The sequence below is a fragment of the Nomascus leucogenys genome, chromosome 10 (genome assembly GCF_006542625.1).
Source record: "Nomascus leucogenys isolate Asia chromosome 10, Asia_NLE_v1, whole genome shotgun sequence".
In the NCBI taxonomy this organism is placed as follows: Eukaryota; Metazoa; Chordata; class Mammalia; order Primates; family Hylobatidae; genus Nomascus; species Nomascus leucogenys.
The window spans coordinates 1,359,188-1,376,857 of NC_044390.1; the positions used below are offsets into that span (position 1 = coordinate 1,359,188).

The 17,670-nt window shown below is 44.3% G+C and overlaps 1 protein-coding gene across 1 annotated transcript; it reads right to left on the bottom strand.

Moving 5' to 3' along the window:
- Positions 1 to 900: 900 nt before the first annotated feature.
- Positions 901 to 11,089, bottom strand: LOC100594772 (zinc finger protein 543). Its single transcript, XM_003277250.4, has 4 exons — positions 10,696 to 11,089; positions 7,768 to 7,894; positions 4,824 to 4,919; positions 901 to 3,404 (listed from the first exon to the last, which is right to left on the bottom strand). The coding sequence occupies exons 1-4, from the start codon at positions 10,711 to 10,713 to the stop codon at positions 2,263 to 2,265; spliced, it is 1,383 nt and encodes a 460-aa protein (XP_003277298.2). The 5' UTR covers positions 10,714 to 11,089; the 3' UTR covers positions 901 to 2,262.
- Positions 11,090 to 17,670: the final 6,581 nt, after the last annotated feature.

A 17,670-nucleotide genomic window follows, 5' to 3' on the forward strand; every position in this document is an offset into this window, starting at 1 on the left:
AGAGGCAGAATAGTCTTCTCAACAAATGGAGCTTAAAAAAATTCATGGGCAACAACAAAAGAAACTCAACTAAAGTTCGTACTGTAATACAAAAATTAACATGAATCAGATTCAATGTAGAAGATAAAATTTGTAGGAAGAAATACAATAGAAAACCTGGTGAGGAGTTCTTAGACATGACATAAAAAGGACAAGGAGGGCCGGGCCAGTGGCCCACGCCTGTAATCCCAACACTTTGGAAGGTTGAGCCAGGTAGATCAGAAGGTTAAGAGATGGAGACCATCCTGGCCAACATGGTGAAACCCCATCTCTACTAAAAATACAAAAATTAGCTGGGTGTAGTGGCACATACCTGTAGTCCCAGCTACTTGGGAGGCTGAGGCAGGAAAATCACTTGAACCCGGAAGGCGGAGGCGGCTGCAGTGAGCCGAGATCTCACCACTGCACTCCAGCCTGGGAAACAGAGCAAGATTCTATCTCAATTAAAAAAAAAAAGGACCAAGAGATGTCTTCAAAATAATGACATGAATTAATGCAATACAAAATGGCTTTGCCTACAACTACAATAGAAAACTATACAAGTATTCACTAAAAGGCTCTGAGGGCTGGGCGCAGTGGCTCACGCCTGTAATCCCAGCAGTTTGGGAGGCTGAGGCAGGCAGATTACCTGTCAGGAGTTTGAGATCAGCCTGACCAACATGCAGAAACCCCATCTCTACTAAAAATACAAAATTAGCTGGGCGTGGTGGCGCATGCCTGTAATCCCAGCTACTCGGGAGGCTGAAGCAGAAGAATCGCTTGAACCCAGGAGGCAGAGGTTGCAGTGAGCCAATATTGTGCCACTGCACTCCAGCCTGAGCAACAAGAGCAAAACTCTGTCTCCAAAAAAAAAAAAAAAAAAAAAAGGAAAGGCTCTGAGGAGGGAAGACTCACTCGGACACCCCTCTCTTCTCATAGGAGAGAGCTAGTCTCCTTTCTCTTTCTTTTGCCTATTAAACCTCTGCTCCTAAACCAAGTAAGTAAATAAGTAAGTAAATAAATAAATAAGGTTTTGAGGAGTTCAAAGTGAATACATGATTATTTTTACTTCTGTACAATATATTTAATATGAGGTAATACTATCACATGGCTCAAAATCTCGTCTTAAAAATATTATCAAAAAGGAATTCCAAAACGCTGTAAATGTATATCATTTTAATCAAGCCTAAGTCCATGGTGACAACTGTGAAAGTCACACATCCCTACATATCTGCATGCCGGCTTGCCTGTTAAAATTTGTTAAAGTGAATTTTCACACACTCTTTAAAAAAATTAAAAATGGCATTCTTTCTATGTGTTTGTTCTTCTGAGTTTATCATGATCTTTCAAAGGAATTCAGCTACATACTGTATTTTTGGGGGGGCCTTAATTTGACCTTTAGAAAACTGAGGTGGACCTCTCTCAAAGGAGAGGTAAAGAAGTTGAGAAACCACAATCATAGGAAAAAACTAAGATTCCCAGGATTACTCTGTGCATGAACAATTACACTATCATCCCTAACCCAGGAAAACTAAAAAAAAAAAAAAAAAAGTAAATCCACATCAAGAAAAAGTATGTGTAGTATTGAGTAAAGACACACGGTGAAACAGTTTTTTTAAACATGCATCTGAAGTGGACAATGTGTCCAAACATATGTACATCCTTATCTCCTTATAAAAGTGTTTCATAACTCAAGCCTCCATATTTTTTATAAAGATGTATGCTCCTGCACCTCAAGAGTGGAGAATGTTGCAGGACTAAGCAAGCTTTCACAAAATATTTTCAAGCCCTCGTTTGTCTAACTGTTCTGACACTGGGCAGCAGTGAATGTATACACGGGACAAATAAAGGGGATGAGATCTTTTGTTTCTGAAACATTTCCCTCTCCCAAATAAAATAACAAAAGGATGACAAATTGCCATAGGCTTGTCAGACAAGTCTAAAAGAAGCTGTGTTTTCTTTCTCTTCCCTATATCTCCTCTTCCTTTGTTTAAATATCCCTGAGATAATATTTCACTGTAAACTAAGAAGAAAGATGTGACTGAAGGTTTTCCTAAGTGCATAGCAACCGCTGGGTCTCTCTCATGGGTGAATTCTCAGATAGAGAATAAGACTCCAGGCTGGTTCAATTTCTAACATGATTGTTTAGATGACAAATGATAATCTATTACAGGTTTTCTCAAACAGAGGATGCTTATGAAGTTTCTCTTCAGTGTGAATGGCCAGATGGCAAGATGTTCCCTTTCACCACAGGTTTTCTTCAGTGGTGATATTCAAAAACTCTTTCCCTAATAAAAGTTCGTGGATGTTGACTGAAGTCTGTGCAGTCATAAAAGGTCTTCCCACATTTGTTACAATGGTAGGGTTTCTCCCAGTATGAATCCTTTGATGATGTGTGAGGGATGAGCCACGATTAAAAGCCTTTCCACACTCACTGCATTCATACGGCTTCTCTCCAGTGTGAATGATGGAGTGTCGAATAAGGTTTGCGCTCCGGCAAAAGGCTTTCCCACACTGGATGCATTCATAGGGTTTCTCTCCAGTGTGAATCTGTTGGTGCCTCGTAAGGTGTGAGCTGCGGTTGAAGGCCTTTCCACACTCCACGCACTCATAGGGTTTCTCTCCAGTGTGGATGCTGAAGTGTCGAATGAGGTCTGCCCTATCACTAAAGGCTTTTCCACATTCTTTGCATTCATAGGGTTTTTCTCCAGTGTGGGTCCTTTTATGCAAGACAAAAGTGGAGTAGTGGGTAAAGGCCTTTTCACATTCACTGCATTCATAAGGCTTCTCCCCAGTATGAATCCGTTGATGCTGCTTGAGGTGTGACCTACGGTTGAAGGCCTTCCCACACTCCATGCACTTATAGGGCTTCTCCCCAGTGTGGATGATGTGGTGCTGAAGAAGATGAGTGCTCTTGCTAAAGGTTTTCCCACACTCTGTGCATTCATAGGGCTTCACTTGAGTGTGAATCCGTTCATGCTGAACAAGGAGGGAATTCTTTTTAAACACTTTCCCGCATTCCTCACATTTATAGGAATTTTTCTCTTCGTGAATCAAGGAATCTGTAACTGGGCCATGTGAATCACATTCATAGAGATCATCTTCTGTTGAAACTTGTTTTTGTGTAATCCTTGTACATATACCATCATCTGACCCCCAACCATCACATTCAGAACTCATTTTCTCCAGGAGTTTCCCCATCTGGGGGCCTGTCCCTATTTTCAAGTGGACTTCCTGCATTTCAGATGGCCCATCCTGATCCTTGGATTGCCCTAATTGGGAGTCCTTTGAGGCTCCTTGTGTCAGTCGTTCCTGGAGTAAGACTTCCTCAGGCAAGGCCAGGTGAGAAAAGGTAGGCTCTGTGGTCTTGGGTTTTGTGTTGTCACCTGGAAGGAATACAATACACAAAAAGGCTTATTAGAGATGGCATTATAGAAGAAACAAAGGCCAGGGACAGTGGTTCACACCTGTAATCCCAGCACTTTGGGAGGCCAAAGCAGGCAGATCACCTGAGGTCAGGAGTTTGAGACCAGCCTGGCCAACACGGTGAAACCCCATCAGTGCTAAAAAAACAAAAATTAGCTGGGCATGGTGGCGCACGCCTGTAATCCCAGGTACTCAGGAGGCTAAGGCAGGAGAACCACTTGAACCCAGAAGGCAGAGGTTGCAGTGAGCCGAGATTGTGCCACTGCGCTTCAACTTGGGCAACAGAGCAAGACTCCATCTCAAAAAAAAAAAAAAAAAGAAGAAGAAGGAACAAGATCAGCATTTCAGTGAGAACAAAAAGATGAAATAGTACACTCAGCCTCCCAAAGTGCTAGGATTACAGGCATGAGTCACCATGCCCAGCCTAGAGTAGATCTTGAAAGAGAAAATTATGCTGGGCACGGTGGCTCATGACTGTAATCCCAGCACTTTGGGAGGCTGAGGCAGGTGGGTCACCTAAGGTCAGGAGTTTGAGACCAGCCTGACCAAAATGGAGAAACCCCATCTCTACTAAAAACACAAAATTAGCCAGGTGTGGTGGCGTATGCCTGTAATCCCAGCTACTCAGGAGGCTGAGGCAGGAGAATCATTTGAACCCGGGAGACGGAGGTTGTAGTGAGCCAAGATTGCGCCATTGCACTCCTGCCAGGGCAACAGTGGGAGACTCCATCTCGGAAACAAACAAAACAAAACAAAACAAAAAAAGGGCCAAAAATAGAGTCTGCCTTATAGGACTATAGTGAAGATGAAGTGAAACACGACATATACTATGGTTGGCAGAGAGCAAGGCACTGAGTAAGAAATAAATACATGTTAGCCATAATTTTTTATTATGGGTTTGTGAAATATATACATCTGGGACCTAACTTGGAAGTACTTAAATTTAAGATGTAAGAGGCCAGGCTTGGTGGCTCAGCATTTTTGAAGGCTGAGGCAGGAGGAGAGCTTGAGCCCAGGAGCTTGAGACCAGCCTCAGCAACATAACAAGACCATCTCTATAAAAAATTTTAAAAACTCAGCCAGGTATGGTGCACATGCCTGTAGTCTCAGCTACCTGGGAGGCTGAGGTGGGAGAATCCCTTGAGCCCAGGAGGTTGAGGCTGCAGTGAGCTATGATCATACCACTGTACTCCAGCCTGAGTGACAGAGTGAGACCCTGTCTGAGGGGGAGGAAAAAAAAAAAAAAAAAAGAGGCTCCATGGATCCCAAGCACCCAGAGAGACTACAATATGAAGATTGCCCACAAAATTCAGAGGCAGTGTTCACTTTTCCATGTGCACGCTGCCATGACCCCCACCTTCCCAGCTGTTGGTTCCCACCTGGATAGGAGCTTTGGGAGAGGTCTTTTATAACCATCCATAGCTCCTGTCTGTGATCCAACTGGTAGATCAGCTCTGGTTTGAACAAAGGACAGCCTGTGCATGGAGAACAAAAGAGGACACAGGGAGTTAGGTTAGAAGAAAGAAACCTGTCAATCTGATCTGGGACTTCAGGATGGGGAAGACCATGACGTGAAGCTATTCTCAGCCAAGCAAAGAAAATGTTGAACCGTGACCATAAAACAACTACAAAAACACCATCTGGCTGGGCACAGCGGGTCATGCCTGTAATCCCAGCACTTTGGGAGGCCAAGGGGGTGGATCACCTGAGGTCAGGAGTTCGAGACCAGCCTGCCCAACATGGTGAAACCCCATCTCTACTAAAAATACAAAAAGTTAGCCAGGTGTGGTGGCGGGCACCTGTGGTCCCAGCTACTCGGGAGGCTGAACCCGGGAGGCGGAGGTTGTAGTGAACCGAGATCACGCCACTGCACTCCAGCCTGGGCGACAAGAGTGAAACTCCATCTCAAAAAAAAAAACAAAACAAAACAAAAACAAAAACAAAAAAAACCATCCTCATTGGGCCCCAAATACTGTAAGCAGTAGTGCTGGCTGTGTGATAGTACCAATTACTTTTAATCTCCATCCTACAAAAATCTCAACCCTGTTAAGACAAATTTTGTGAAGGGATTTTATAATGAGTCCCCATGGCAGGTAGAAAAGCCCTGGTCTCCATCATCTTGCAAATGGCAACCCTGATCATCTGTACTCTGAGGTAGGCAGGTGACCTATACCAGCCACTCCAAAGAGAGAAAAAGCCTTCTCTTTCAGGAAGGGCTAAATGAGGGAGGCTGCCACTCCTGCTGCCATGCACCATCCTGGGAATTCTGTGAGGGAACCTGCCTAAAAGCCTTACCAAGAAGAGGGAGCAAAGAGGCTGGGCACAGTCGCTCACGCTTGTAATCCCAACACTTTGGGAGTTTGAGACCAGCCTGGGCAACATGGTGAAACCCCATCTCTACTAAAAATACAAAAAGTAGCCGGGTGTGGTGTCATGCACCTGTGGTCCCAGCTACTTAGGAGACTGAGGTGGGAGGATCACTTGAGCCCGGAAGGTGAGGCTTCAGTGAGCTGAGATCGTACCACTGCACTCCATTGTGGGTTACAGAGTGAGACCCTGTCTCCAAAAACGAAAAAAGAAAGTGGGAGCAAAGAAAGACAATTGGCTTGACACCCACCAACCCAGGAGCCAGCCTTACCATTAAGCTTATTAGGTGAGATAATATATTTTCTTCAGGGTTAAGACTGTACGAGCTGATCTGTACATAAGCCCCAAACTTTTCAAAATATAAGGGGGTAAAAGACATAAGTACTCTATGGAGAAGTTAATGGCACAGGCAGTAACACCCACAAAAACACAGGGTGGGATTCATCAGTCATCTCTAAGCAAATGTTCACTCATTTTTGCTATGTGCTTGGCACTGGGTTCAATGATAGTGCAGTGAAAAAGGGGAATCAGACCTTCCTTCAGCTTTGTCAGGATCATGCTCCCCACCACCTCAGGGCCTTTGCACATGCCAGCCTGCCTACTTGGAATACTACTTGCTCCTCTAGCTCGTTCCTTCTAATTAACTCACTCTTTGGGTCTCAGCTCAAATGTCACTTCTTGGAGAGACTTTCCTGCTGTGGCTCTTGAATCCAAGTCCTTAATCCATATGCCACCCAGCCATAGAACTTTACTCCTAATAGTATGTCAATAACTGATATTTATACAATGTAACTATAACCTAGGGAATATGCCAAGCAATTGAAATGCATTGTATTTTATAAACACTGAATTAAATTTAGGCATTAGTTTAGAAAAGAAATAACATATTTGAGATACTGAGTCTTCATTCAGGAGAAAGGTAAGTTTCTTCACTGACCTAAGGCTTTTTTTTACATTCTAAGCAAAGCATTACATTGCTACTCCTATGGTCCCTGCATGAAAAATTCTAGTTTAGGATTTCTTCACAGGATGCACATTAAGAATGTACTGCAATGAGGACCACATTATAGATGAAGAAATTGAGGCTCAGGCAGATAAAGTGACTTGCCAAAATCTGGGAAATGGCGAATGGCCAAGCTAAAATGGACACCTGCGTCTAGTCATCAAAAGCATCTGGCCAATTTAAACCACAAAACTATACAAAGTTGTTCCAAAAAATGCTGAGTCCAAGTGTGATACTGCTGATTATGAGGACAATGCTTTAGACAGCAGTAACAATAGTGACAGCAACGGGGGTCACAATTGCTAACCTGCACCCAACCACCTATCACAACACACTGTACTGAACCATTTGCCCTCACACTAGCCCTGTGAAATAAATACTATATTGGCCTTTTTTTTTTTTTTTTCAGACGGAGTCTCTCTCACACTGTCGCCTGGGATGGAGTGCAGTGATGCGATCTTGGCTCCCTGCAACCTCCGCCTCCTGGGTTCAAGTTGATTTTCCTGCCTCAGCCTCCCGAGTAGCTGGGATTACAGGCACCTGCCACCACACCCGGCTAATTTTTTGTATTTTTAGTAGAGATGGGGTTTCACCATGTTGCCCAGGCTTGTCTCAAACTCCTGACCTCCTGATTTGTCCGCCTTGGCCTCCCAAATTGCTGGGATTACAGGCATGAGCCACCGTGCCTGGCCTGGCCCTTTTTATTCATGAGAAAAACTGAGGCACAGAGGGATTCCTTAACTTGCCCAGGAACACAGGAATCATAAGCAGTGGAGATGGGAGTGGACTCCTGGACACCAGATCCTGGTCTCCCAAGTGCTACACTTAGAGCAAATGGTGAACACCCCTGTGTGGTGCCAGGAGCCTCAGCACAAGTAGGCTGTGGAGGAGAGAGGGGAACATGAGAAGGAGAACTCAATCCTGAGGGAGCACAGGGCCAGAAGGGGCCTCACCCAGAGACACGAGAAGTCCGCAGGTCTCCAGCATCACCTCCTGATACAAGGTTCTCTGGGCTGCGTCCAACTGTCCCCACTCCTCCTGGGTGAATGTCACAGCCACATCCTCAAAGGTCACAGACACCTGGAAAATTAAACAGAGATAGTAGTGTTTCCCTTGGAACTGTGGAATACAATGAGAACTTGTCACTCCAGCACTGCAAAAGATGCACAGTGACCCAAGAATCAAATCACCAAGCATCTCTAGAGGGCCATGATCTATGCCAGGCATGAGGGGAACGTGGACTTTGCCTTGGATAAATTACAGCAGTGTCGGTCAGGCGGGGTGGCTCACGCCTGTAATCCCAGCACTTTGGGAGGCCGAGACGGGCAGATCACGAGGTCAGGAGATTGAGACCATCCTGGCTAACATGGTGAAACCCCGTCTCTACTAAAAATACAAAAAAATTAGCTGGGCGTAGTGGCAGGTGCCTGTAGTCCCAGCTACTCGGGAGGTTGAGGCAGGAGAATGGCATGAACCCGGGAGGCAGAGCTTGCAGTGAGCCGAGATCGCGGCACTGCACTCCAGCCTGGGCGACTGAGCGAGACTCATCTTAAAAAAAAAAAAAAAATTACAGCAGTGAAGAGAGAGAAGCCTCCTAGGCAGGAAGCCAGTTGACACAGAAATAAGGTTAGGACAATCCTAAGTGGACTGAGAGGCACAGACAGTAAGTCCTCTGAGACATCAGAGGAATGGGAAAGAATAATAACAAAAACAACACCAGCAACAACAACAAGAACAGCACCTGAGTCTCACCGATCCTCCCTGTGAGCCTGCCTCATGCTAATGGCTTTACATGCCATGGGAAAGTGACTAAAAGTACCCAGCTCAGGAGTCAGACTCAGGTTTAAAACCAAATTCCTGAAATCAACACAAGCCTGCTATGTGACCTTGGAAATCTAATTTCATTTATCTGAGCCCTGATGTCCAGGTCAACACAACAGGGTTTTCTACTTCGCCAAGAATAGTCAAAAGATCTGAAGAAAAGCTGTAAAGGAAACACTGGGGCAAAGGGCCACAGCTCCTGAGTTCACCATCATCATCTCCATGTCACACTCAGAGACTTGAGGTCCAGGACCTCCACTAGTCTACCCAAAGTCACATATCTTATCAGAAGAGACAGAATTTGAACCCAGGGCCCTATGGTCTATGTTCTAATCATGCAACCTGACACTCCTTCATTAGCAAAGTTAATGCGCAGTTATTGAGGATGGGAAACATTGAAATACATCCATTTGAGCCACCCTGAAAATATTTGCAGGATCTTTTTTTTCTGGGAGAAGGTCTCAATATTTTGCCCAGGTTGGGCTTGAACTCATGATCCTCCTGCCTTAGCCTCCCAAGCTGGAACTACAGACACATGCCACTGTGCTGGGGTTAGCCACTTGAAAATATTTTCATGGACATGGGCAGAGCAGCATAATCACCTACCTCACAGAAGAGTCACCTGAGGTGGTGGCACCTGCCTCAAAAGTGGCAGGGCCTGGACCTGCATCTGCTGCCTTGGACACTTCTGGGCCTCACAGATGCCCATTCTCATAGGAAGGATCCACAACGAGCTATCACTACCTTTTCCTGTTTGAGTCCTACCAGCAAGCATCCCTGAGGTCAGGATACTTCAGGAGCAAGGAACAAGAGTCAGAGGACACAGCAGGTTGTAGCCATGAGAACATGGGCCCCTGACTGGCTATGATGTCTGTCCTGGCTAAGGAGGAAGGCACATCTAGCAAAAGACCACAAAATCTTGTGTCCCAAGACATGTGTCAGCTGGTATAGGAGAAAACCACTCAGGAAACCACTGTGGAAGCCACACGGGTCCCCTGCAGACTCCTTAAACAACCAATAAACCACTTTTTTTTTAGTCCACACAGTTCTGCCAGCATGAAATGCCATGACTCCTCATGTCCAAGACCACCTGCTAGAAGGAAGCCTGCTCAACTTGCAAAGTTTACTTTAGGTGTCACCCCCAGGCCTCCCTAACCATTGCGGGTAAAGAAGAGGGTAAAAACACAGGCTGTGATGGTAGACATACCAGTTGTTAGTTTCTGATACTTAAGAGCTACAGTGATATAAGGCAGGTAATTGAACCTATGTGAGCCTCAAGCTGCTCTTGTGTAAAACAGTGATGACAAGGGAACCTAATTCTAAGGAGTTCAGGATTAAAGGAACTGAGGGTTAAATAATGCCTGCCAATCAGCCCACAGCAAGGACTCTTGATGATCAGCTGTCACTCTTTGCAATTATTTCTTTTCTCTTTGTTCACATAACATCCTAGACCAACTCAAACGGCAAGCTTCTTTAATATCGTCAGATTTTCTCTATACAAAAATGCCACACATTGCCAAAAATGGGCACGTGTGTAAGGCGCCACTTTAGCCGGAATTGCCAAGAAAGCCACCTCCAAATAGGTGACATCTGGACAGAGGTCAGAAAGATGTGAGAGGGAGGCCCTGCGAAGTTATAAGGGCAGTGTTCAAGGCAAAGGGAAGTGCAAAAAGAAAGGCTGGAAAAAGCAAGAGGACTGCACGGTCAGGTTGGTGGCTCTGAAGAGCAAAGGACAAGGGAAAAATGGAGAGACAAGGTCAGGGGTGGTTGGCCAGGTGGATGGGGTCGGGGCTGGCAGGCAACAGAGGAGGTTGGATTTAGGGGAAGTGTGATGAGATCCATGAAGGAAGCATCATTCATCCTTCTACCAAGGACTGAACACCTGTCGGAGGCCAACACTGTTGCAGGACTGCGGATAAAGGAAATGACAAGCTACGGCCACTTCTCTTAAATAAACGACGGCCACAAAGAAAAATCCTGTGGCTGTCTTGGCTTCTGCCTGCCCACAAGACCTCCAGAAATAGCAGAGCAGCAGCAAGGCCAAAACCTCGTCCACTCACCTGCGCCGAGTCTGCCATCCTGGGAGCCTGCAGCCCTAGCGGGGCCCGGGAATGCCGCGACTCAGCCGACCCCCCAGCCCTTCTCTGTCCTGGGCGGGGCGACCTCGGCTGACTTTCGCATTCAGGGCCTCAGTTTCCCCAGAGAAAAATGCGCACACAGCGGGCGCAGCGTCGGGGCTGAGGAGACGGAGCGCGGCTGCGGAGGCCTAGGCCCCAGCGGGCGCCGATGGAACACCCCGTTAGGGAAGAAGCGGGGCGTCACGCTCCCGCCAAGATGTGGAGAAGGGCGTAACTGCCTCATTACCCTCCCCTGCTCAGGCCGCTGGACGCGCCTACCCAGCGGTCCAGGCCCCACACTGTTTCAGGGCCAATCCTGTTCACGGAGATGACGTCACGTGACGAAGCGGAAGTCCCACCTCCGCCGCCCTGGCCCGCAGAAAACGCCCGTGTCCTGGGCCGTCATTGGCCTAGAGTCTGCGGCCGACGTAAGGGGTGGTGCCTTCTGAGTAAGGCAGTTTTTTCCTCACATCTACCGGGTGTGGGAACTCACCAAGCGCAGCCGACTCCCTGTAAGTGCGCACAAGGACCCCCGCGTCGTCTTAGGGCCGCCGCTTTACTATGGGCACAAGTCGGAGGGTCGAAAGGTCCTTTCTAGCTTAGGGAAATTGAGGTCAGGAAGCGGGGATATTCGCCCCGATTCAGATCATGGGCTGGGCGCAGAGCTTCTGGCTCACTTTCCTTCTTTTAGGGAGGTAGCTCATACATGTAATCTCAGTGCTTTGGGATGCCAACACAAAATAATTGCTTGAGGTCAGGAGTTTGAGACCACCCTGGGCAATACAGTAAGATGTTATATCTACCAAAAAAAAAAAAAAAAAAAAGAGCAAGGCATGATGGTGTACGCCTGTAGTCCTAGACACTGGGAGGCTGAAGCAAGAGAATTGCTTGAGCCCAGGAGTTTGAGGTTAAAATGAGATATGATGAGAGAAAACACACTCACATAAACACACTGAGATGCCATCTTATACTGGTCAGAGTGGCTATTATTAAAAAGTAAAAAACCAACAGATGGTGTGGATGCAAGGAAAAGGGAACGCTTATACACTATTGGTGGGAATGTAAATTAGTACAACCTCCATGGAAAACAGTATGGAGATTTATCAAAGAACTAAAACTAGAACTGCCATTTCATCTGGCAATTCCACTATTGGGTATTTACTTAAAGGAAAATAAACCACTATATCAAAAAGATGCCTGTACTTACATGCTTACTGTAGCACTATTCACAGTAGCGAAGTCATAGAATCAACCTAAGTGTCCATCGACAGATGATTGGATAAAGAAAATATTATATATACTCCATGTAATACTACTCAGTCATTTAAAAAAAATCATGGCTTTTGCAGCAATATGGCTGGAACTGGGGGGCCATTCTCTTAAGTGAAATAATTCAGAAAGTCAAATACTGCATGTTATCGCTTATAAGTGGTAGCTAAATGATGTATACATATGGAAATAGTGGAATAATAGACACTGGAGATTCAAAAAGATGGGAGGCATTGCCAGGGACCCCTCACACCATGGTGCCTCACTCACCTACACCACGGCCATCCCACCCCATTGGCACACACTTGCAGGTAGCCCCCCTGTACTGCCCAAGTGGTGCACGCTTGCCTGTGGCCCCCCCATCCCCCCACCACAGTGCACTCTCTGCAGTCCCCACAATGCTGTGCTGGAGCACTTTGCCAGCAGACTGAGAACACCTCAGCCCCTCTAGCACAGCAGGTGCTTCACCCCAAGCAGCCAGAGAACAAAGCCAAGGGCTTAGTCCCCTCTACCCAGGTTTACAGCATGCAGCTCAGGAGTGCTCAGCTGAGCCTTGGCCTGTGAAAGCACCCATAATTGAAACCATTAAACTAAACCCAACTTATACCACAGTAAAACTCCCAAGGGCATCAAATAATATAAAAGCAGAAAGCCCCATCCAAAGGAGAGCAACTTCAAAGATTCAAGGAACATCAGCCCACACATATGAGAAAGAACCAGTGCAAGATTTCTGGCAACTCTAAAAGTCTCCAAACAACTGCACTAGCTCCCTAGTGATGGTTTGTAACCATGCTTAAATGGCTAAAATGACTTAGAATTCGGAGTCTGGATGGCAAGGAAGGAAAAATCCAAGGAAACCAATAATGCAATCCGAGAGTTTAAATATAATATTACCATATTAAGAAAGAACCAAAATGGGCTGGGCACAGTGGCTCACGTCTGTAATCCCAGCACTTTGGGAGGCTGATGCGGGTGGATCACTTGAGGTCAGGAGTTCGAAACCAGCCTGACCAACATGGTGAAACCCTATCTCTACTATAAATGCAGAAATTAGCTGGGTTTGGTGGCAGGCACCTGTAATCCCAGCTACTCGGGAGGCTGAGGCACAAGAGTCCCTTGGATCCAGGAGATGGAGATAGCAGGGAGCCAAGATCATGCCACTGCACTCCAGCCTGTGCAACAGAGCAAGACTCCCTCTCAAAAAAAAAAAAAAAAAAAAGAAAGAAAGAAAGAAAGAAAAGATAGAGTCATCAAACCGAACTTCTGGAAATAAGAAATTAACTACAGCAATTGCAATTTCATAATGTAATTGGAAGCACTAATAACAGAATAGACCAAGTTTAGAAAATAGTCTCAGAGCTCAGCTTTTCCCCACGTGTCTGCCTTCTAGGGGAGGTGCCTCATCCGGAACGGGCTGCCAGCTGTCCGGCCCTGTCCTTACAGAGGCTCCTGTCGTTGGCGCCCGGGAGTGGCTTGGCTGCCCGATGTTTCTGCCCCGGCTGCCGCGGGCAGGGCTGTACGCTTAGTGCCCGGCTCAGGCCCCTTGAAGCGCCCGCGGGGGTGAGAGCTCCGGCCCCGCGGAGACGGAGCGGCTTGAGGAGTAGGCGGCGGCCTCGGGGAGGAGGATGGGGGCTAACCAGTTAGTGGTGCTCAACGTGTACGACATGTATTGGACGAACGAATATACCTCATCCATTGGAACTGGAGTTTTCTCATTCAGGAATTGAAGTCTATGGCAGAGAATTTGCTTATGGTGGCCATCCTTACCCCTTTTCTGGAATATTTGAAATTTCCCCAGGAAATGCTTTTAAACTAGGAGAAACATTTAAATTTAAAGAAGCTGTTGTTCTAGGGAGCACGGACTTCCTAGAAGATGATATAGAAAAAATTGTAGAAGAACTGGGAAAAGAATACAGAGGCAATGCTTACCATTTAATGCATAAAAACTGCAATCATTTTTCTTCAGCTTTATCAGAGGTAAACTAAATTTTATCCTAAAAGTTCTTCAAACAAATATTTGCTATCCCACAAAAAAAGAAAGTAATCTCAGAGCTCAAACACTACTCCTCTGAACCAATGCAGCAGAAAAAAATAAAGAAAAAAGAATTTTGAAAAATGAATAAAACCTACAAGAAATACGGGATATGTAAAAAGACCAAAACTATAACACATTGGCATTCCAGAAAGAGATGAAGAGACAACAAGGAACTTGGAAAACATATTTGATGATACTGTCCATGAACATTTCCCCAACCACACTAGAGAGGTTGACATGCAAATTCAGGACATTCAGAGAACCCCTGTGAGATGATATTATACAAGATGACCATCCCTAAGATACATAGTCATCAGATTCTCCGAGGGCAATACAAAAGAAAAACATTAAAGGCAGCTAGAGAGAAGTGGCAGGTTACCTACAAAAGGAACCCAATCAGGCTAACAGTGGACCTTTCAGAAATTTTACAAGCTGGAAGAGACTGGGGGCCTATATTCAGCATTTTTAAAAGAAAGAAATTTGAACCAAGAATTTAATATCCAGCCAAACTAAACTTCATAAGTGAAGGATAAATAAAATCTTTTTCAGACAAACAAATGTTAAGGGAATTCATTACTACTAGACCTGCCTTACAAGAAGTCCTTAAAACAGAGCTAAACCTAGAAGCAAAAGATGAGTATCTGCCACCACAGAAACAACTGAAGCACATATCCTGTTGATACTACAAACCAACTATACAGTAAAGTCCACATAACAACCAGCTAACAACATAATGACAGGATCAAATCCTCACTTATGAATATTGACCTTGAATGTAAATAGGCTAAATGCCCCACTTAGAAGGCACAAGGTGGCAAGTTGGAAAAAGAAATGAGACCCAACTGTGTATTCTCTTCATTAGACACATCTCACATGCAATGACACCCATAGGCACAAAGTAAAAGGATGGAGAAAGATCAAGCAAACAGGAAAAAAAGAGCAGGGATTGCTATTTCACACAAAACAGACTTTAAACCAACAATGATCAAAAAAGGCAAAGAAGGGCATCACATAATGATAAAGGATTCAATTCAATAAGACTTAACTATCCCAAATATATATGCACCAAACACTGGAGCACCCATATTCATGAAACAAGTTCTTAGAGACCTACAACAAGACTTAGACAACCAGACAATAATAGCAGGAGACTTCAACATCCCACCGACAGTGTTAGATGCATCATCAAGGCAGAAAGCTAACAAAGATATTTGGAAGCTAAACTGGACATTTGACCAAATAGACCTTACAGAAATCTACAGAATACTCTACCCAACAACCACAGAACATACATTCTTTTCATCTGCACATGTCACAGATTCTAAGATCAATCACATACTTGGCCATCAAGCAATACTCAACAATTAAAAAAAAAAAAAGTCATACCAACCACACTCTCAGACCATAGCACAGTAAAAACAGAAATCAATACCTAGAAGAACTCTCAAAACCATACAATTACATGGAAATTAAACAGTCTTCTCCTGAATGTGTTTTAGGTAAAGAATGAAATCAAGACAAATCAAAAAATTCCTTGAAACTAATTAAAACAGAGATACAACATAACAGAATCTTTGGGACACAGCTAAAGCAGTGTTGAAAGTTTATAGTGCAAAATGCCTACACCAAGAGGTTAGATAAATCTCAAGTTAACAAAATAACATCACACCTAGAGGAATTAAAAGAAAAAAAAAACCAACCCCAAAAGAAAGGAAAGCAGCAGAAAAAAATAACCAATATCAGAGTTGAACTGAATAAAACTGAGATGTGAAAATCTATACAAAGATCATAAAACCGTAAGTTGGTTTTTCAAAAGAATAAACAACACTGGTAGCCCACTAGCTAGATTAATAAAGGAAAAAAGAAGATACAAATAAACACAATCAGAAATGTTAAAGGTGACATTACCACCTACCCCACAGAAGTGCAAAATTCTCTCAGAGACTATTAAGAACTAAAAACTTAGCACACAAACTAAAAAACCTAGAAGAAATGGATACATTCCTTGAAACATACAACCTCCTAAGATTGAACCAGGAAGAAATTGAAATCCTGAACAGACCAGTAATGAGTTCTGAGATTGAATCAGTAATTAAAAAGCTACCAACCAGAAAAAGCCCTGGACCAGGTGGATTCACAGTTGTATTCTACCAGATGTAAAAAGACCTGGTACTAATCCTACTGAAATTATTCCCAAAAAATCAAGGAGGAGGGACTACTCCCTAACTTATTCTGTGAGGCCAGCATCATCCTGATACCAAAACCTGGCAGAGGCAAAATGAAAAAAGAAAATGTTAGGCCAATATCCCTGATAAACATAAATGCAAAATTCTCAACAAAATACTAGTTAACTGAATCCAACAGCATATCAGAAAGCTAATCCACCACGATCACCACACTCAAGCAGGCTTTATATCTGGCATGCAAAGTTGGCTCAACATATGCAAATTAAGAAATGTGATTCATCACATAAACAGAACAAAAAAACAGAAACCACATGGTTATCTCAACAGATGCACAGAAGGCTTTCAATAAAATTTAACAACCCTTCTAACCCTCAACAAACTAGGCATTGAAGAAACAGACCTCAAAATAATAAGAGACATCTATGGGCCAGGTGCAGTGTCTCACACCTGTAATCCCAGCACTTTGGGAGGCGGGGACAAGCCTGGGCAACATAGCAAAACCCCGTTCCTACAAAATACACAAAAATTAGCCAGGTGTGATGGCATACACCTGTAGTCTCAGCTGCTCGAGAGGCTGAGGTGGGAGGCGCTTGAGCTCAGGAGGGCAGAGCTTGCAATGAGCTGTGATTGCATCACTGCACTCCAGCCTGGGTGACAGAGCAAGACCCTGTCTCAAAACAACAACAAAAGCCATCTATAACAAACTCACAGCTAAAATCATACCAGACAGGCAAAAGCCGGAAGCATTTTCCTTGGGAACCAGAACAAGACAATGATACTCACTCTTACCACTCCTATTCAAGATAGTACTGGAAGTCCTAGCCAGAGTAATCAGGCAAGAGAATGAAATAAAAGGCATCCAAATAGGAAGAGAGGAAGTCAAACTATCTCTCTTTGCAGAGGATATGATTCTATACTTAGAAAACCCCATAGTCTCTGCACAAAACCTCCTAGAACTGATAACTTCAGTAAAGCTTTAGTATATAAAATCAATATACAAAAATCAGCATTACTATGCACCAATAATGTACAGTGAATGTCCAGTCTGAGAGCCAAATCAAGAATGCAATCTCCTACACAACAGTCAAGAAAAAGAATAAAATACCTAGTAATAAAGCTAGCCAGGGAGTGGAAAGATCTCTACAACAAGAATTAAAAAACACTGCTGAAAGAAATCAGAGATGACCAAAACAAATGCTCATGGATAAAAAGAATCAATATTGTTAAAATAGCCATACTGCCCAAAGCAATTTACAGATTCAGTGCTATTTCATCAATCTACCAATGTCATTTTTCACAGAATCAGAAAAAATATTCTAAAAATCATATGGAACCAAAAAACAGTCCAAACAGCCAAAGCAATCCTAAGCAAAAAGAACAAAGCTGGGGGCATCACAGTACCCAACTTCAAGCTATACTTAAAGGCTA